At 43.8% G+C, this 21,300-nt stretch overlaps 1 protein-coding gene across 2 annotated transcripts in view; it reads right to left on the minus strand.

Annotated features, from left to right (window-relative positions):
- The window catches only part of BTBD11 (BTB domain containing 11), a 182,629-nt gene that overhangs the window by 69,846 nt on the left and 91,483 nt on the right, over positions 1 to 21,300 (minus strand). For both annotated transcript variants that reach the window (XM_017823415.1, XM_017823416.1), the window contains exons 2-3: positions 13,816 to 13,965; positions 233 to 437 (exon numbers count right to left, since the gene is read on the minus strand). In XM_017823415.1, coding sequence (XP_017678904.1) covers positions 233 to 437; positions 13,816 to 13,965 — 355 coding nt within the window. The remainder of the gene's footprint in view (positions 1 to 232; positions 438 to 13,815; positions 13,966 to 21,300) is intronic.

Consider the following 21,300-nt stretch of genomic DNA (forward strand, 5'->3'; position numbering starts at 1 on the left):
CATCTGGAACCAATTTGCTGTATGTAGCCACTGGGTGTCACTTTTGATATATATTGGTTCGGCCATGCAGCAGTTCAGCGAGAGAAACGGATTTCAAAGAGGTGATCCTAAACCAAACCAGACTGCTCTGCAGCCTCTCGCGCGCAAGCTGTAATTAGCAATTAGCCAGCCGGGCTGATTTATTAACAAAACGTCTTCACCACAACATTAAGCACTGTGCGGTGGCTCTTACCTCTCGGTCTGCAGCGTGACTTTTGATGGCTCCACATTGGGGTTTTCCCACTCCATCTGTGGACAGTGCATGAAGTAGCAAAGGGTGTAGAGAGCCTCTGGCTCCCAGTAGAACGATCCCTGCTTCTGGTGCATTGGTGTCCCATTCCCGTGCTGCTTGGCATTGAGGGGCTGGAGGTGATGCATTGCTCGAGACACCAGGTCGCCTGGAAAAAAGCAAAAGCTGGGTAAATGCCAGGCTTTTCAGCTGCCTCTCCCCTGAGTTTGCAAACTGAAAGGCACGTTGGGTTGTTTTTTCCTTCCACTTAGCCTCACATATGCAAACAGTACAGGGTAGGACAGGATCCTGTGTGTTGCTCGTCACCAGGCTGAACTTTGCCTGGTGGTGAGGTGTGACATACCCAGGCCGCAGACAAGCCCACAAAGGCCTGCAGGAGACATGTTTCTGCAAATATGGTGTGTGGGCAGCATTAGGCTGGTCCATCTCAGCACCACCGGCAGAGCTGGTATGCCAAGGCCAGGACCACAGCTACTGACTGGCAGCCTTTGGAGGATGCCAAAACCCCACAGCTCCGAAAAAAGACCAGTGGGGACAATGCAGAGCAGCACCAAAAGCTGCATGCTCCTGGTCAGAGAGTGGCAGGGAAATCCACCTCCTGGAATGAGGAAGGAGGCAGACAGATAATGCACAAAGCACTGCAGGAGCATGCAAATGTGCACGTGGGTGAAGAAAAAAGGGGAAAAATATTGTTAAAAAACAGTATCAAAAATGTGCAACCAAAATTCCACTTCTTGAGCCCAGACTAGGCCTGAAAAACCTCAAGTTAGCAGAAAAGCAAAACCTGTGAAGTAGGTTTTACCCAGCCCCTCAGGTTTCCAGAGCACAGAAAATGGCCAAAGAAGATGATGCTCATTGTCTCCCCTGCGCCAATGTGGTTTAGGCCACTTCCTCGCAGGGAATATATGGGAATCCAGCACAAAAAGTGGACTGGGATAAGCAAAGCCAGCCAGTGAGATTAGCAAGCAAATATATGGGCAAGCAGCAGTGAGTCTCTTAGCACAACACTGATGGTAACTAATTAACTAAAGCATCTCCCTCTGAGGCAGTGAATTTTACCTTTGTTGACTAGTGACCACTCTATCAAAGGCAGGGAAACAATTGTGGTTATAAACTGCCTGTTTTCACATGTTCAAATCACTCTGAGAGTGCTTTTGGGGGAAATAATGATCTCGAATCTAATCAGTTGGTTTGTTTTAAATGAAAATCTGAGCAAGAGCCCTTTGGGTCATTCTTAATCTATACAAAATCAAGTGATGGGGAAAAGAGGACATAATTTTCCCGTGCTAAGAAGAAGTCATGCACTTTCTCTTATTTGCTTTTCCCAAGGACCACTGAGCAATGAAACTTGGAAGGAAAAGTTTAAAAGGTACACCAAGGTAGGAATACAAAACCAATATGGGGGGTGGAGAAGAGGGATAATGAAATCTTGGGCAAACTTAAAAGAGAACCACTCTGACTGTGTGCACAGCAGAACTACGGGTTTTTGCGAAATCCCACCCCTGTGAATACAGCACATCCCCTCTCTCCAGCCTGACTCACACAGACAGTGCTGCTATGATAATGTGTACCAGGGGGAGTAGAAATGTCTCTCAGAAAAATCTCAGCCCAGTCCTCCAAAAACATAGCCTTTAAACCATGAAGAGAAGAAAACCACTGGCATGAGGAAACTGCCGAGTCCATGATTTCAGGGTTTTGACACAATTTTTTGCTGCACTCTGCAATATTCTTCTGATTCTAAGCTTTCATTTAAAAATAGTTTCTTTTCTCTCCGCCAGGAAATTGTCATGATAGGACCAATGTTGCAGCCTTGCATGCTTATAATTTCCAAGAGAAACTGCATGCGGAAAGCATGCAGGATCAGGTCCACAGCAGGAACAGATGTGCTGCTGAGATGGCTCCCCAGTCCTGCACAAAATTATCTGCAGACAATCAGAAGCAGCAGGAAAGTTTGGGACCCCCTTCACTCAGCCCACTCTAGTCACAGCAGATGTGCTCTGCCAAGTCTAGCATAGACCAATTTAACCGCTAGCAGCCTTGTTGATAGTAAATTCCTCTCTTTTTCTCCAGAAGGAAAAAAAACGGCATAGAAGTACTGGCCGCAACATCCAGCTTTAATAATAATAGCAAAGGCAGAGAAAAAGCACTAAATTCAGCCTGTTCAGACTCAAGACACTGTAGCACTGAAGCATGTGGTTAAAATTAAACACATGGCCAGTCTTATTTCAGTGGATTAAGACAGCAGACACCAGAGAACACCTCTGACTTTTGTACCAAATGATGAATAAAAATCAAGATGCAAGTTAGGCCCAGATTCTGGCAGTAGCATTACTTCACCCCACTCCTCCCCCAGTGCCAGGGTGATGTGACTTCAGTGACACATCCAGGACCAGAGGAGGCTGCACAGTGAGTAAGGAGGGAAAGCAGCAGCAAGAGTGACGTGGGCAGGGTGGGCAGCTAAGCCTCATTGCTGATAAAAGGCTGGAGGAACTCAAGCCTTGCTCAGTGGCAAAGCTCCCACTCATATCAACAGGACCAGGAGTTCACCATTTTATTCTGTATTTTCTCAACTGCTTCTTAAGAAACTCAAACCAATTCATACCACAAAAACTGAATTAATGCTTTTTATGTTTAAGCCTCATTTAATTGCATTATACCAAAAACTGATTTGCTAGATCTTGCTTTTGCCTATGCTATCTTCCTTTGCTATGCTATCTCTGGTCACATTTGAAGTAATTTCTATATGAAAAATTATCATAACATTTCTTTATCAGAGTCAACTCCAAGCTTAAATAATCAATACCTGTAAAGCATCGAGTTTCACAGAGAACAGCAAATAAGCAAAAAAAGCTCCATTATGGTATTGGTGCCCAACAGGCAGAGCACTAGAGGCAGGACAGGAACTGTTTTATTCCACAGTGTAATCTCAAACAATCCAATACATGCCCTAGTGCCCTTTGCCTCCTCCAGCCACATCCAGTTACAGTGCAATTCTTCCGGGCAGAGACTGCCTTTGCATATCTGTGCTCCAGGATCCGTGCCAAGAAGGCACGAGGAAGCTGACAGGCGCACGCACACACTATATGGTAGCACTTATGCAAACTCTGTAAAACAGTGCAACATCTGGTTCTAGGTGCTTGTGTGTTGTTTTCAATCCCTACCAGGTTTTGCTCTTTCTATTGTTACTTGCTAATATGCTTTTGCTCCTCCATTTCCTTCCAAAGAATATACCAAGAGTTGAAACTCTCTTTGATTCCAGCCATTCCACCTCAAAGCCCATGGATGTGAAACCAGCTTCATGAAGAGACTCACTGGTCTGCTCTCCAGCAATCAGCCAACTCAAGTCTCATCTGGGAAACATGCTCTCCTTCCCAGATGTAAAAGCTGTGGTATATCTGAACAACAAGGGCAGCCTTGAATTTGTGACCAAGCACACAGAGATAAGCCCCCTTCACCACTTTGTGCTAGCCATGCTTGCTCTTCAGAGCCATGCTCAGCACAGAAAGGCTCGGCAAGGGGAGGTTACCTGCTTGGAGCACTGCTGGCTCTTCTGCATTTTTTTGGCCTTGAAAATATGTCTCAGCTGCATCAACTGAACACATATGAAAGGCCAATAAATTCCTCAGTGCATCATTTCCAAAAAAAACACATCAAAAATAAAAATCCCAGCAGCTGCGTTGACCTTGTAACTCCATGGATGAGGTTCCCCGAGGGCTGTGGCATCATGGCCCAAGGGGCTCGGCAGGGATTCCTGCCTTGCTCTCCACTGAGCAAATTCTCACTCCTGTTCCACCGCCTGAGGAACAGACTGGGGAGATGATCTGCTTGACAAGAGACCTTGCCAATTTTGTTTTGTTTTAAAATTAAACTAAATGAAAACTTCCGTAATTTATGCAACATAAGCCAGGCGAGCCAAAGCACAAACTGCTTTGCAGGCAGAGCCAGGCAGATGAAGACACCACATTGTGCAGGGTAAACACAAGAAAAAAAGAAAAAGAATACCAAAGTGGGGGGACATTTGAGGACATTTTTGTTGCCAAAGCTGGGAAGCCACAACTAGAGGCCAGGCTCCCAGAGGGCAGCAAAGGCAACGGCAAGCCCCAGGCTGGCACTGCCTTGCAGCCCTGATTCTGGATGGGGAAGGACTCCAGGAACGTGGCTCCACACTGGAGCTTTTCAGCCCAGAGGAGAAACACCGTGCCTTACACACTGGCTACCAAAAAGCCACGAAACCATCCCTACACTGCAGCGAGGAGAGCTGCCACTGCAGCTGCCAGCATTTCATCCCTTCTATTAATAAAAGCAGGGTTCACTCATTGCTGCTGCTGTCAGTTCAGCACAGCTTGTGAATGCAAGGTCCACATACATTTGATTTAAGGATTGAAAATATTATGTAATGCGCATGTTCTGACATGGGCCTGGTTTAAGGCAATACTGAATATTTAAGGAACAGCTTCACTGACTTCAAGCCAAAGATATGATGTGACAGGGAAAGTGAAGCTGCTCCCATCTGTATGGGGGTGGTATATAACATACAACAACATACAGCACACAAGTGGGCAGCTTGAGCCCTCTCTGCAGTGACCAGTGAAGTTTTTTTTTTAATGTGTTTGGCTTCAGTAAAAGCTATTATCAATGCTTTTACTATTTGAGAGCCCAATGTTTAAAGAATAACACATCTGTTTCCAATTTTGGAATGGGGAGGGCACAGAGGAAGCAAAAAGAGAAGGAAGAGAGAAAATGACAGATGCCCAATGTCCATGTCTGAGAAGCTTCCTGTGGGATTTTTTGATCTGTGATGATGGACCTGATCATGCAAACCTGCCTGCCTAGGAGCAGGCTAACTGCTTTCAGAGCGATAAACTTCAACAGCCAAAACTATTCAGCTGGGTGCATGCCTCCACAGCCACGACCCTGAGGTGAATGACACTGGATGGATCCTTACACAGCTGCTCCCCTGTGACACCTACCTTGAGTTTTTCTTGTTCCAAAAACATGTTCTAAAACTACCAGAACAACTTCACAATGATACTTTTGCACGCTGAAAACAAGTGTCAGTTTTTTGACCTGTGTCTTTCCTTCAAAATCCAGGGGAGAGAGGAGGGAGGATCTGTTTCCATCACAGCTCTCTTCTCACCTAACGTCCTATTAGGGCACTGTGTGAAGCTGAAGGCCATGTTTCTAGCGTAACAGCATCCTGCAGGCAGCACCCATCAGTTTGATAATGCTTGTCTGGTCATCCTTCCAGCTGTCCATGACTCCTATGTCCATGACTCCTATGTGCGTAGCCTGTGCTTGGGAATCATGCCCTGCTTTGGGGCATGTTGATAGGAGCAGTGTTACTGCTTTGCTGTGCTACCTGGGTGAACATTTTCTCCTGCAAAGAGGGGAACAGAGCCACAGACTGGAGTTGTGCCTGTCTTTCAGAGCTCTTAACGTTCTCCTGTCTCTTGTCCAGACCATGGAAAGAAGGAGTATCCATCAGGGAGCTGCCAAATTCGTATCATGGTCAGTAGTTTCCAAAGTTTGCCTCCCCTACAAGCATGTAAGACAGGTGGAAAACTCATTTTCTTGACCTGGATTAATTGCACACTTCAGTATAAAAGTCTTGCATCTATGGTTTTGCTCACAACCAGCTCTGAGGAAACTGTATTGAAAACTTGAATTATAATCCTGATAATAAATCATGGTCTATTTAATCAGACTGCTACCTGGTAGCCACGGCCATTCTGCATCCTTCCCAAACTGCAGCTAAGTTTCTTTCCCTTTCAACCCCTGTTGCCTCTGGTTTCTGCAGCAAAGTGATGCATTCCTACAGTTCACCCCAGCACACACCTGTGAGCGCATCAATGCAGGTGAATGTGAGGAGATGAACTGTGTCTCCTGTACCACAGCCGCCGCCTCCAGCCATCCGCTCAGTCAGCCGCCTGAGATGTCCCTACGCTCTGGATTTCAGCTGCGCTGTTCCTCCATGTTCCTCCGCCTCCGGTGGTACAACAATCTCTATGTTTCAAAAGTCAGCCGAGCAAAAACTGCTCAAGCAAAACCCATCCTCAAATGATTTACTGGAGGTTTTCTATCATTAACTCAAGGCAACTCATCTGTACCAGGAAAAGAGCGTGCACGGAGCTAGGGTGGCTGCACACTAGAAAGTGTTTAGAACGTATTTCACTGTGTGCATGCTCTTAGCACAAAGTATCTTCAAACATAAAGGTAAAACATTCTTTGGCACACAGTATAATTCCATATTGTAGAGCCAGCTGCCTCAGGCTGCGGGTGCACTTGGGGTGCCATAACCCACACTCAGCAGGGCATCCCACGCGCAACAACTTCACTGCTGAGCTCACCCTGCAGACACCTCCCCAGCTTTGCCACCTCCGCTGGCCCGCACTGTGCCCCTGTGTGAATCTGCTACCCCAGGCAACCTTTTCTTCTCCTAACAGCCATTCCTCTCTCCCATAGAAGAGCAAAACAAGGAACTGTGGTCCCGAACTCAGAAGACAGGACTGGGATGCGAGCAGCCCATTTCCTGGCAGTGGCTTCCCTGTGGCCTCCCACAGATAGTTTAACCTTTTTATTTTCACTTACCCCACCATCACAAGAAGCTTCTATTTATATTACAGAGTAAGTGTTTGTATGCAATTTAGAGCTTGCAAAGCCTTTGAAGACTGATAAATTAGGGATTGGATAGAGCCCATAAAAAACCCACAGTAATAATTAAACTTTCTCATGTTCATATAACTATTATAACAACACTTTTACCTTCATAATCTCCAATCCAACGTGGCAAGCATGATGTTTGTGTTTGATTCCCCTTAAGCCACACCAACTTCAAACAAAACAAGCTTTGACTTGGATGAGCTATTCATGTGCGTTACCTCTGCAGACCATCACTGCCTAATGGATCACCATTCCTGGTTTTAATTTGGCCTGATATAGACCCATATCCTGAAACTCTGAATTTGAGAGCCTCCCACTGCTTAGCAGGTCAGCTGAAGAGCGCTCACCCTAGCCTGATCAACTGCCTGTGCTCTGCACAGCAGGGACAGGGAGGATGGAAACCTAAGGAAAGGAAAATGCTATTTGAATCCCGAGTGTGTTGTGATGCACGGGTTTGGGGGGAACAGGAGTCTGTACCTCAAAGGTGATGTAAATGAGAGAGTTCTGAGCCAATACATTGATGTTTCGGGTAAGGCTGGTGGAGGGCTGGCGCTTCAGTATCCCCCATGCACCACGGCACTGCCTTTTGCCTCTAACCATCAGACCCAAGTGGGCTTAAACACACAAGGTAGAAGCCTTGGAGGAACAAAATGAGCCTGAGTTCGTCCCGCAAAGAAGGCAACGGGGGCCGAGTCTCACTCATGGGGAGAGCCAGGGAGTGCTGACAGCAGATAGGGACCCAGCCAACCAACAGCTGCCCCTGTTCAGCCCCTGTAACCCAAGACAGAAATCCACTTCCTTGGTCAACAGGGCAGTCAAAGGGAAGATAAAGGCTGAGTAGGGTGTAGGCTGGTATTTTCCAATTATCCTCCCTCACGCTTCATTTCAACTGATAAATAAATTTATTGCTTCATGGCTTATGACAGTGGGTATCTCAGGGGGAAGAGAAGAAAAGCAGGATGATGTTTGGGGCTATTAAGTAACCCCCAACCCTTCCTGTGCACAGACACAGCCAACAGAGGCTGTGGTCCATCTCTCAGAGAGGGCTGCAAGGGGAATGGGGTAGCAGCTAGGAAAGCCTGCAACCAGGAAGCAAGAAACTGCCTAGCATTTAAGCACTGCATCAATCTGTCCTGTGTTCTCTGCTGGGGGGTTCTCTGTTGAGGAGCATTTTAACAACTTCTCTTTTCAACTTTTACAGATGAAGCAGATGACTTGTGGATAACAGCAAGGAGGAATTGCAAACTAAAGGCCCAGAAAGTGGTGGGAGGGCTAGGACATAGAGATCTTGTGCAACAAACCAGTGAAGGCCCTTGAAAACTGGATATCACCATATCTGGAGAGGTGACACACATGCTGTCAGTCTGTGGCCAAACTCTAGGCTGAAGGAAGCACTACCACCTGAATTGCAGGTTTCAGCTAGTACCTCTGCTTAGCTCAGCACTGTGCTTGCTGCATGAACCAAACTGTTCACAGGGAATAAGCTTTGGTTTTTCTCTACGGTGATGCTTAGTCTGAGAAATATATCAGACAAACAGGGCTTTTGTTCTGGCAGTAAATAAGCAGAGCACTTGGGACAACACTCCTTCAGATGCCACCCTTACAGCAAACACTTTTACCCTGGCATTTGCTTCTAAGCCTAGGTTTAACCTCTTATTCAGAGCACATGAATCAATTTGTAGGGCTCCTACAGTGCTCCTTCCTGTTGGCTGCAGAGGATTGAGATTAGATGAAAAGGCAAGGGAGGGGATGCCGACTTTCATCATCTCCTCAGCTGGGGCTCTGAGGAGAAATGAAAAACAGTATCAGTATGTGCAATCACATTCCTTCTTACACTTGAGCAGTAACCCTTCCTTTCATCCCTAAAAGCAAGCCAAGATCTACTGGGAGGCCGTTATTTTGGAAATACATAGTCAGAACTGCGGAGGCAAAGACAGGATGATGTGGAATGGAAAGAGAGGATGAAGGGTGGCATTTTTCCAGTGACAAAAGGGAAACTTTGCTGAGACCTGAGTGGTGACAGAGAGGAAATACCAGCCTGAACATCATATCTGGAAATTGCTCTCAGTTAAACACCATTCAAAGGCAAAAAAACTCTAAGATCAGCAGTGTTAAGTCGCATCCTCATCTTCAGATTATCACAGTTCAAAATAAAAACGATTATTTGTTGTGGTTAACACTCAGAGTAATACCACCACCACCAGTCACAATGGTTTGTGCAAGCCTGAGTGGCAAACTGCTCACCCAGGAAAGCCATAGCAGACTGGCCATCTTTGCAGTCAAAGCAAGCCCCAAAAGGTTTCCTGCTCTAACCTGAAGACATACCTGAAGATATGCTTCGGATGACATCCTAAGCCACTGTTTATCCCTCTGTGATGCTTGAGAGACACAACCTTCTACAGCCCTACATATGCCCCTCAGCACAGGGTGGTTGTCCCAGCTCGGCCGTCTTTGCCCCAAGTAAAGTACAGTGAGGGAGGAGAATTTCTTGGTGCCAGGATTGGTGCCCAGTGCACCTTAAGGCTCTGCTCTTCCTTGTTACAACCTACGTGCACATGCAGGAGAAAGAGTCCTCCTTCATCCAGCAAAATGGCAATGACCTTCAGTTGTGAGCCTCATCCCTTCTGCATTTGGTCTCCAAGCCAGCAGTGGTATTTTTAGACGGATGATGAATAGGTGTCTTGGAGCATTATGCAGTCAAATATAACGTAAATGTTTGTGGATTGCAAACACTCATATAAAGAAGTTAGGAAAAATATTCAAAGGTCAAAAGGCAGTATCATGGGATCTCTCCACAGCCAAAGCACTCCCTAATATTGCTGTCTTTTTCTGTTCAGTCTACTTATTTGTCCCCATCTGAAGGGGGAAGAAATGAAACAGAAGAATTATAAATCTAGATGAATCACAAAAACTTTATGAAAAAAAAGCCAAACAGATCTACTTCCCTTCTCCTCTAGGTCTGGTCTAGAAATACAGGAAACTTCAGGAAAAAACTTGGAAAAAAAAGTCCTGCGAAATATTTTTTCTAAGATTCAACAGTGAAATACTATGAGGCTACTGTTTAAAATCCTATTACTTTTGCTGTGCTTCAGTTCTTCCCAATGTTCTCTATATAATAAGCATTTCAAATGAAATTACATTATTTTAAAACACACTGTAGTAGGCAATTACAATTCCTGAATACTAAATGCCAATATAACATAGCCCAGATTTATTGTTGTTCCTTAACTTTGTGCCATGTTCATTATATTTTAATGAATAAGGTTTCACATTAATTTTTTAAGTCTTTGCCTTGGAATCACGCAGTACGGCTGTAATTGCAGTGTGGAATTAGGTGTCTACTTACATTCTCCTCCTAAGTCTTGGAGATGAAGCCTTCCTTTGATTTTTTTTCCCCCCTAAGTCAGCAACATCACCTCTTCATCCTATTTTCAGGAGAGCTCCCCAGGGCCAGTGGCACTACCTCACCTGGCCACCACCAGCCAGGGCAGGGCTGTCCCAGCAAGGACCAGAGCCTGCTACCTGCTAAGCCTGAGAGGTGAGAGCAGAAGCACCAGGCACGCAGGGTTTGGAGGGGACCGGAGCAGCATCCACGAATCCAGTTGCACCTGTCTGGCCATGAGGACTCCCCAGCGGCAGCCTGGGTTGACACCCTCCTTTGCAGCATTCCCAGTGGGTTCTGCCCTCTCTCTGTGGTCATGTCTGCCATCCCACCTTTTCCCAAAATTCTCCTGCCTGCTGTCACCCCCCAGAGAGACACAGCTCACCCAAATGGTCTTTTCTAATACACTGACAGAATGCATGAAAAAACAAAGGGTGCAGACACATGAGGGCCATCACAAGTAGGGCAAGGTGAAGGTACCTCATGATGCAAGGCTTTTCACCTTGTGAATCGATTTTTCACCTGGGACAGACCATGAAGAAATTAAGAGAACGTGAGCTGAAATACAGGTGCTGGGCACAAAACAGGCCCTGTTTGCCAGCTGTCGTCTTTCAGGGGACAGATCTGACTTCCCGCTCTCAAAGCCTCCAGCAGCTCGGCAGCTGCTGCATGCAAAGATGCTGAGTAGAACCAAGAGCGGGGGAAGCCTTTCCTCCGCAAGCAGGCACTTGTTAATTCCAGTTATTCTGCATACTTGCAATACTTTAATTACTGATGTCAATAAACTACAGGAAATCTCATTCAATTAGAACTCCTTTTTTAGATATTCTTTTTACCTGAGATAAATAATGGCCAGTCTTCGCGAGCGAAGATTTGGGAAAGGTCATTAACCCTTCGAGCCTGCGCAGTGGATTTTTTAGGTGAGACACAGCGTGCGCTGAACTGAGCCCACCCTTTAATCCTGAGGTTCATCTGCTGGGGCCGAGCAAGCTTGGACAGTGGCAGTGAGGGTCTCAGAACGTAGGTTTGTTTAGAGTGACCTTCTCTTAGATGGATTGCCTTACAGGGCTAACGAGCTCCATCTGCCCGGGGGGCCGGGAATCGAACCAGGGTCGCAGCGGTGAGAGTCCTGCACCCTAACCACATTAAAAAAAAAAATCCACCTGAGATAAAATTAAACTGCTTTATTGCATGATCAGTCTTTGTCCACGGTTTTTATGCCCTTTTGAAGAGAACAGAAGTGAAATCCTGGCTCCTGGGATAGTGCAAGCCGATGGGACATTGCAGACACATGCCTGGGGACTGCCCGCTCTGTTGGTCCACAGGCCAAGCTTCTGTCCTTGTCTCTCTGTTCTGGTTGCTACCTCCTCCTCCTCTTCACAAGTACTAACCCTCTTAATTCCCTCCATCCAGAGAGTCTCCCTCATCACCTTTATTCATCCTCACAAAAGCAGAGGTTCTTCCATATCTAATCCTTCCCTCATATCTCACTTTCTCCATGTCAATGCTTGCCAGAACATCAGTTTTAAAGCTCTCCATCCCCCTCACACCACGAAGGCAGCAATAAAACCTCCTTTGCCTACACCCTCCCTGCCTTTATGATCCCCAGGTGTTCCCCCCAGCTTCTCCCCACTGCTCTCCATTACTGCCCCCACGCTATGGTTCCTCATCCGCCCTCCATGGAAGAAGTTTTGCTGTAACCTCTGGCTCACAGCTGCTGCTGCTGCCAGAGACAGACACACAAGCACCGAGCAAATAGCAAACCTAGTTGTATCCCCTCGCCCCTCCACTTTCCTTCCATTTCATGATTTTTCCTCCAAAATCAGAGGGGTTTTGCCCACCAACACACTGCGTCTCCCTCCACATTTCACAGCTTGGTTTTGAACTCTGCACCAGCACTGCTGCACAGCACAGATTTCTACCCAATTGAGCATATCCAGCCTTGCAAGCTTTGCCAATTACCACTCCTCCCACTGCTGCTTCCCCAACATGCATCTGCTTGCAGGGGCCAGGGAGGATCCCTCGACAGTCAGCCAGAGGGCTTTCTGGAGGGCTACCAGCCTGCCAGAATTGCCAACGTCTCCGACAGCTGCATCTAACTCCCACTGATGCGCTCTGTTCTTCGAACTGGCCACCCTGAAGAGTGTTTTGCCTGTGTTTGCAGTCAACAGATGCACAGAAAGCAAACCCTATCAACCAAAGATTCGCATGTAAGGTAGGACACTTACAGATTTCTAGAAATCAGATTTTAAAAGAGGAGAGGGTGCTCTAACTAAGGAGTCTGGCTTTTTGGGTTGTGTACAAAGGTCCAAGAAAAATCCAGAATTAAAAACCTCCATCCACCATGAAATATCCATAAATTACTTATTTGTTAAAACCCAACCATATGTATTTTTAAGAAAGAGAGCTGTATTATGCATAATTTAGTTGGCACACAGACTGTACTGTTGTGTGTTTCATATGCGTGAAATAAATGAGCATAAATTACTTAATTTGAATAACACCAAACACCTGATTCCAGAGATGGAGCAACACTTCACACTAAGGCATGTAAGTGCTCTTGGCTTGTTGACATTTCACCACAGCAAATTAAAATTAGCAAGCTGAAAACAGAAATTCATCTTGTGGCTTGTAGACAAACATTCATGGTGCATCCACACGGCTCGTGAACAGCACAAAACTGAGCCATGGTGATATGATGGACCTACAGAGGAGACTTTCATTGCTACAGAAAGTGCCAAAAAAATGAACATCAGATCCCTATACATGTTCTTTATGATGCTGGTAACACACAAGTCAGTAATAGGAATAACAGTAAGTTGGGTAGCCTGTATCTTCATGTATTTGAGTACTTTTTAATTTGTCCCCAAAATTTTATAACAGACCTCAGGGAAAAAAAAATGGTCGACAGTATTTCTCACAAATCTCATAAAAAAATTTGTCTAAATGTACTCTTTTCCCACACAGAGCTTTCTATATCTAACTAGACTACAAATATGATTGGAACACTTCTCTCCTAATAAAAAAAAGTTTAAATAAAGCACTTTTGGTAATTTATCTCCATGTCACAAAAGGATGCACATGGGATTTGTCTTCTACCATTTATCTGTGCCAAAAGCAAAGTTTTCAGATTTTGACAAATATCATAGATGCTCATATTTCTCAAAAAGTTTGGCCAAGCTGTGAGGTGCTCTCAAATAGAACATAGAGAAGATGAAATAAAGCATCTTCCACCTTTAAAATTGAGAGCAATGTATGCAAACAAGCCATAGGCATTGCTATGAGTCTGCACAAGACTTCTTTCCTCCTATGGCTTCAGCTTCCAAACTAACCATGGAGCATGAACACAGCTAGATCTGCCCCAGTGCCTCCTTCAACATTACATATGCCCCCTCATCTCTCCTCTGCAGAGCCAGAAAATGCAATTGGCTTTGCCTTACTTTCAGGAAAGAAATCCAAATGTTATTGACAGCCTTGTACTTACTGAGTTCAGAAATGCTCCCCACACGTGTAGCAAGTAAAGACTGCTCGATGGTCCTTAGCTCTGACTGGCTGAACATCTGCACCTCCCCAGGCTTGTTTGACCTTTGCTGGTCTTTGTGAAGGTTCAAGCTGTCCGGCAGGCAGAGAACACCTACAGTGGAAAAAAAGAAAGGAGAAGTCTGATGTAATTTCAGCCAACATGGATGACTTTGGTGGCACCACCCCATCGTTTTGGGGACATTCCAAGACACAGCCTGTGTGTGCAGAGCTTGAAGACAACCAGCATCTGTAACTCAATGTCACAGATGACTCATGCAGAAGTGGCCCTTGTTAGCTCTTCTGAATATCCCCAAGTCAATTACAACATCACCCTAGGGATAATTCTTACAGAAAATCCTAGGAGGATTGCCCAAAGGGGAGTTCAAGAGGGTTCCAAAGAATCCTCCTAGAAACTACTCCAAACCTACACAAAATTATTAGAAAACGATATCTACTGGTATCTCAGAATTCTTAAAGATTGGCTTTAAAATTATATATGAGACAGATGATACATTTACAGGATTTTCCTGTAAGGGGAATTCCACTGTCAATTGCCAAAATAACAGACAGTATCAAGATGTTAGAAGTGTCATTGATGGGCTGATTGAATTTCTTTTGTAACAGCTCCTGGCAATTGAACTGCTTGGACTTCACAAGCCCATTATGAAGAAGCCCTTAGAGCAGTGAATTTTTATGGTGCAGGGCAAAAGTAAAGCTACTGACAATAAAATGATTTACATACACATTCATTCAGGCACAAAAGTCACTTTCTGCCACAACATCTAAACCCTCAGGAATAGATAGAGGGCATAAATTTACTCATCAAAATCGTTGTCACGCTAAAAAACAGAACTTATTTACAAGAGCAAACATTGCATTACCATCCTTGACTAACTGATGCATTGGTCCAGCTTGGAGAGCAAGCTCTGCTCCCTTCCTAAGGTCTGGGAACAGTCAGCTATGGCTATGCTCTTCACAATGGCTATCATCTTCCCAGTCCCTCTGGGACACACCCAGGTAGAGACCCAGGCAATGGAACTCTACCTCTTTATGATGATTAAACTTCATCTTATGTCCAAATGCATGATATGCAACAATTACCTTAGAAAAGAAGCCAGAGTAGGAAATATGTATTTTCCATTAGTTTTTACTACTCTTTTCTTTTAAGCACAGACAGGAGATTCTGCCCTTACAGGCCAAGAAGACTTTGCAAAATACATTAAGGAAGAGGTATGTATTTAGTGTTTTTCTTCAAGGAAACAACTTGCTTAATTTCCCAGCTCAGTAAATATACAACATCTAATGCTACTGACCAGTAATTCTGCCAATAGGTATAACGTTGGAGGTCCAGGGCAGAATAGCTACCTTAACCTGTTTATCTCAGTTATGAAACAGCCCCACAAACATCTCTGCCTTGGGAGCACTGAAAGACCAGGCAATTCACCTGAGAGGAGATGCTTCTCAGACATCTTGTTAGCTTCACCAAACCATCCTGGATTCCCTCCTCACATCTCTCTCTTCCCTGCAAACAGTTCAGTTTACAAGCTATATTTGCAGCACAGACCTAAAAACACCCATTCTGGGAGGAGAGAGGTGACACAGGTTCAGTGAGCCTATTCAAAAGAAAAAGCAGGGGTATACACTGGGAAAACCAAGACCAAAAGTCTTGTCAACCATGGCCATGAGACAGCAACCTAAACCAGGATCATCCTCTGCACACAGCAGCAGCGCCAGAACAAAGTTCCTGATAGCCTGTTTGAACGCTGGAGACAGAGGAGCAGGAACAGATGTAATTCCCAGCTCCGGCTCTGGTCCCAGGGTTGTAACAACTCCATGCATGTGTAGAAGGTCATGAGCGAGTAACACGACTCACGAGGAAGCGCCCTGGAGAAAAAGAGCAGGACATCTGACACAGCACAAGGGAGGGAAGAACTTAAAGTAGAAAGGTAGGGAATGAAAAGCAACAACAGCTTATCAAACAAGCTCTTCAAATTCTCCTGCTATCACTCAGTGGCAGACTCACTTAAACACTTGGTGCACTGATCAACATTTATATTCTGTGGATGTACAGACCTCCAGAAGTACAAACACCTGGATTTAAAATGCAGGATTGCCTGCATATTTTAGTAAGTACTCTCTAGGAAATATTTATCAATTTTTTTTAGATTATTCTTTATAATTTTAATGGGTAGAAATTAGGACAAAATTGGAAGAGTCTTCCCTGCAGAAAACAGATGTGAAAATGATCTAATATGCTAAGAGATTTCTAAAAGCAACAAAAAAAAATAGAGCACAAACAGCTTTATGGCATCTTTAAAATATGAATTGGATAATTTTTCCGCAAAAACACACCTTAAGCGTGGGGGAAAAAAAATCCTGCTTATGATAATTTTACAAATAAAATCCAAGTTGTTTAAAATCCTAATATGTACAGAAAATATTTCTCCAAGTGATTTATGCAGTGGGATATAGACATTTTATTCTCTACTTTATCTATGACTCTGTTCCCACAGCCAGGCCTTTTCCTTACAAACAGCCCTGATGATTAATTACTCTGTTCTTTGGCGAGGGGAGCATATTCTTAGGTTCTTGGATGGAAAAGTGCAAATGAAATGCAAAATGTGCCATTGTTAGAAAACGTAACAAATTCTAGGATGTATCATGCCAAAGGGTTTCACTTGGGTTGGAGATTAGCAAAGACACACAATAGCCAAACATCTGATACTTATATGCCAGCTTCAAAACTATAATTGACCACAGCCAGTGACCAGTGGGGTGATGGAAGATTTGTTTATAACTTATAATTTTGCTGGATCAAATCTGTTTCTATAAGTATAGAGAAAGGGAATTCTATGGCTTGGGCATGCGACTCTGCCAATCTTCTAGCTTCAACTGTTTTCCCCCCCAAAATATTAAAGTGAATAAAATGCCTTTTTAGAAGAAAAAAACACTCTCTTTTTATCAGTGTTTGATGTAAAGTTCAAATTTTCTGATGAAAGGCTACAACACGGAATAAGAGAGCATGCCAAACTGAGGAGGGAGGTGAAAAAATAAACATTTTGTGATTATAAATATCTTTTTTATAGATAGAAACATCTAAAAAGCTTTCACTGGTTTGTCTACAGTTCAACTTCCTTATTTTAATTCTTTGCCAATTGGTGTTAATTCACTTGCTTTTTCAGCCATATTGTGTTAAACTTGAAAAATAGGTGAGGACCTCAAGTTTCCAGTTGCCTGAAAACCAGGACTTTCCCCCACTCTCTTTCTTGCTGTCACTGCCGATGCTACCTGTCATTCCACACCAAAGACATCTGTGCAGTGTCTTCAGAAATGAACAGCAGTACCTGTCTTTTCTCTCAACTTGGCACTGTTTACATATCCTTCCTTTCTGCACAGTTACTGAACCCTGTGCGCTTCTTTGCCCATTATTTTATCCCTCTTCTTCCCTCTGATTCACTAGAGTGGAAATAAGGAAGTCAGTTGTCGCCTGATGAATACAGGGCCAGACTCCTTCAGTATGTCCCTGGCAGCTCTGCGCCACCCAGCAACGTACAGAAGCCCTACGTTGCACCTCCGACTGCTGTGAACCACTGGAGCAAGGCAAGGCAATCAAAGCACTCAAGTGTATTTGGATTTCGTCACTTCTTTTGGTGCTCCCCCTTGCCTGTACCCTCCTTGGGGCAAGGATCTGCCTAGGACTTGATTTCAAGGAGACAAATCCAGAATGGGCCATACCCAAAATTGTTTTATTCACTTAGCTCTTGGCCTCAGAGTACCCTGCAATCTGTAGGTAAAAGACTGAAGAGAAATGCATACATTTTAAAATCAGCAGGATGCCAAAAAAAAAAAAAAAGCTCCTAATGCTCCCCCTCCCAAATCTCTAGAGAAAAAACAACATCACAGAGAAAATCCGATGCACAATTAATACACTCTACATTTTTCCTGCCCTCTGGGCTCAGCTGAAACACAAGCCAGAGCTCAGTCCCTAAGGACCTTAAAATCCCAAACCAGAGAAGTATGGCACAAAACAAAAAAGTGAAGACTTGAAAGTGCCCAGACTTATAAAAGAAGCAGTTATTTTAAACCTTCAAGCAAACTCATCCAAAGACTGGAGTACCTTGTAACTCTTTTCCAGTTTTCCTGTGCACATTCCCACCTCTTTGGGCTTGGTTGATGCACCACCCTCCATTGCAAAGCAGATTTTGGCACAGAAATACACGCCTTCCTGCATACTCCTTTCAGAGATTGTTGCAGAGCTGCCTAATGCTGTCCTTGCAGCATGACAGAAGTGTGTGTGCATCACACAAATATCCCAAACTCAGTGTCCAGCAGCAGTCCCAGTAGATGTCCTCAGTGCCTCCCCAGCAAAACAGCCTGAAGGACCTGATAGTCAAGAGCAACTCCAACACCAGACACAGCAGCTGCGGTGTGACTTACAGCTTTTCTGGGCAGGAGAAATATGGGCTGTGTAGCCCAAATCTCACCTAAATACAGAGGAATCATTAAAAATAACTAAGCTTTCTCCACTGTTCCTCAATTTAGACAGATACCTGCACTTATTTACATACCAGCTGCTGCCAAACATTTGATTCCTGAAGTGCTGGCATTTATGATGCCCATACTCCAGGACCAGCAGACTTCACTTTCTCTCAGGCATAGGCTGCTGGCTTTCCATGGACCACGTATTGCTCCTGGCACTGCACAGCTATTTGTATCATGCAAAGGCAGATCAAAGGGCAAACCAGCAAAAAATAAGACAAGCAGCTGTTTGTATACCACCACGAATGACTACACAATGTGCAAAGCAATAAAACAGCAAGGCTTTTTATTTGGGATAGGTAATAAAGTATGAGGCAATGCTGTATTGCATGCTCAAACATCCTATACATCAGTCCCAAACCACCTTTGCCACCTAAAACATCATTTTCAACTGTGAGTCCATCCCAGGAGAAAAAGAATGAGAGATTTGGGACCTAAACTTGCAGTTTCAGTTACTGAATGTCTGAAGTTACTGCTCCAACCTTCCTCTTCTCACCCATCGTAAACATACCACACATCTCCCATATTTGAAGCTTTTATTTGTATTTCAAGGAGTCTGAAACATTTAATCAAGCTACTGCTTGAGCATACAGCAAAATCATGAAGACCAAATGATACCTCAACTATCACTGAATTCAATTATATATATATATATTTATATGTATACATATATCTCTGCAGATAAAGTGACAGAACACGGCAAACAAGAAGTTTGCACTGCCTACATTCATGGGTCTGCAACACCTAATGTTATCCACATTTTAAATTCCTTGCCTCCTCTCTTCTCCTTTAGTATTCAAATCCCATGGACTAAGCAAAACAAAATTCCAACGACATTAAATTAATAAAAATGCCCACTGAACAATGTGATTCAGATGATCCATGGCTGAGGCATCTAGCAGAAACCCAACATAAATGTGTTTGCTTCGACTAAAAATTTAAGTGCTGTGAACATTATAAAATATTTCTTGCACATTTCACCATTCATTCCTTTGGAAAGAGTGCCAGACTTCTTTATATCAATTTAGAGTGTAGACAAAAGCATGAAGGCTTTGCTGCTCTCGTTATTTTTCTTTAATTGTCCTATTTGAAAGAGAAAATAATTAAAATTATCTTTGACCTCCCTATTTATCTATCTATTACATCTTAAGCAAATGTATATATCTGGAAAACAGTTTATACTCCCACTGCAAGAAGTCCTACGAAGAATTTATAGAACTTAAGTGTGCAGGACAGATTACACATATATAGATATATACATAGCAGATTGATATAGATATATAGGTATATACATATATATATATATATATAGCATATATATATATATAGCATATATATAGCAAATTGCTATAGAAAATGAGCCTGAAAATGGTAGTTAAACCTGATCTGTCCCCAGTACATGGTGTTGCATGTTATATTGCTCAAGTAAATGCCAACCTTACCTAGGAGGATTACCTTTAGGAGCAGGAAATCCCCTCAGTCATCATATTTTTTTATTTTTTACACAGGAACATCAGACTAGAAAATCTTTAGTCTCCTGCTCTCATAAATAACCATGTGAAGTTCAAGAGCTCACAAAACATCCAATCAAAAAAAAAAAACCTTTTCTTCCACAAGGTCATGTAGCAAAATACTTCCCAACATCAGGGAGCATTCTTGAGATCTACAACGGAAAGGCCTATGGGAAAAAAATAAAAGGGTCAAAAGTATTGCCAGCTGCCTTTGCAACAACAAAGCACTCAACTAGGTCCAAGCCCCATGTGGTTGGTATTCCGACATGCAGAAAAACTCTCCTGACCCCATACTTTGTGATCGTGGCAACCATGAATATGTGAGGATGATGTAGCATCCAGATACACAGCAGATTTTGTGGGACAGTATGGGATCACCAGCACCATGAGCTCAACATCCCAGCTCCAATGCACAGGACCTGGTGAACCGAAAGGGATGCAAACTACTATGTCAAGGCTCAAACTGAGAAAGAAACCCTACAGTCTCCATTTCTTAAAACAACCTGCACCGTCATCCCTGGGCTCAGCCTGTCAACTTGACTGGCAAGGCAGATGGAAAACATCTTGACTTCTCCTTACAGAAATGAGACTAAAGGGAAAATTTTAAAGCTAATCATATCAGCCAGTGCTTTCAGTTAAGGGAAGATCTGGAAAGCATTCAAGGCGAGGAGCACAAAGTGTCTTCTTTCCACACATTCCAACCCAGTTAAATAACAGGGAGTGGCTTTGCATGGAGAAAATGCAAAGCACTTGGGAAAGCCAGGTGGTGAGGTAAAGCTTCCAGAATTGGAGCCTTAAAGTAGGCAGAGCAGCCCAAACAAGGAAGGGTGGAACAAGCACAGGAATCAGACACGAGAGACTAAAAAGGGACACTACTTTGTGTGTCTTTTAACACCTACTACCCAAAGACATTAATAGGCATTACCAGCTTTGCACTTTGCCTCAAGACATTGGCGTTATGCAGATAAGGTAATATTCACGTCTAACTTGTAGATAAAGTGAAAGTAAAGCATTAGAGAGTTTACTAACTAATTCAAGGTGAAATAAGAAATGTTAGAGAAAACCAGGAAAAGACCATAAGGCCTCTAGCTATGCATTTTAACCACAAGAGATCACCCTTTCTCTCCTGGAAAAAATCAGTAGAAGAGCAAATGAATAATGCTTACAAATTAAAGAACTGAGAGCCCAACTAAATCATCCAAAGCGAAGAGCACCTCTATGAGATATGAGAGCAGATGCTACAGGAAGACAAGATAATAGAATTACATTACAACATGTGACTCTGACATCTTTTCTTGTAACCAAGTTTCTTAGCACAACATATTCTACTTAACTGGGACATCCTCCTTATTAGGATCCTTCCAAAGGCAATAGTTTTTGCCTAATGATAATGAGTG

The sequence above is a fragment of the Lepidothrix coronata genome, unplaced genomic scaffold, assembly GCF_001604755.1.
Source record: "Lepidothrix coronata isolate B3197 unplaced genomic scaffold, Lepidothrix_coronata-1.0 Scaffold102, whole genome shotgun sequence".
NCBI lineage: Eukaryota > Metazoa > Chordata > Aves > Passeriformes > Pipridae > Lepidothrix > Lepidothrix coronata.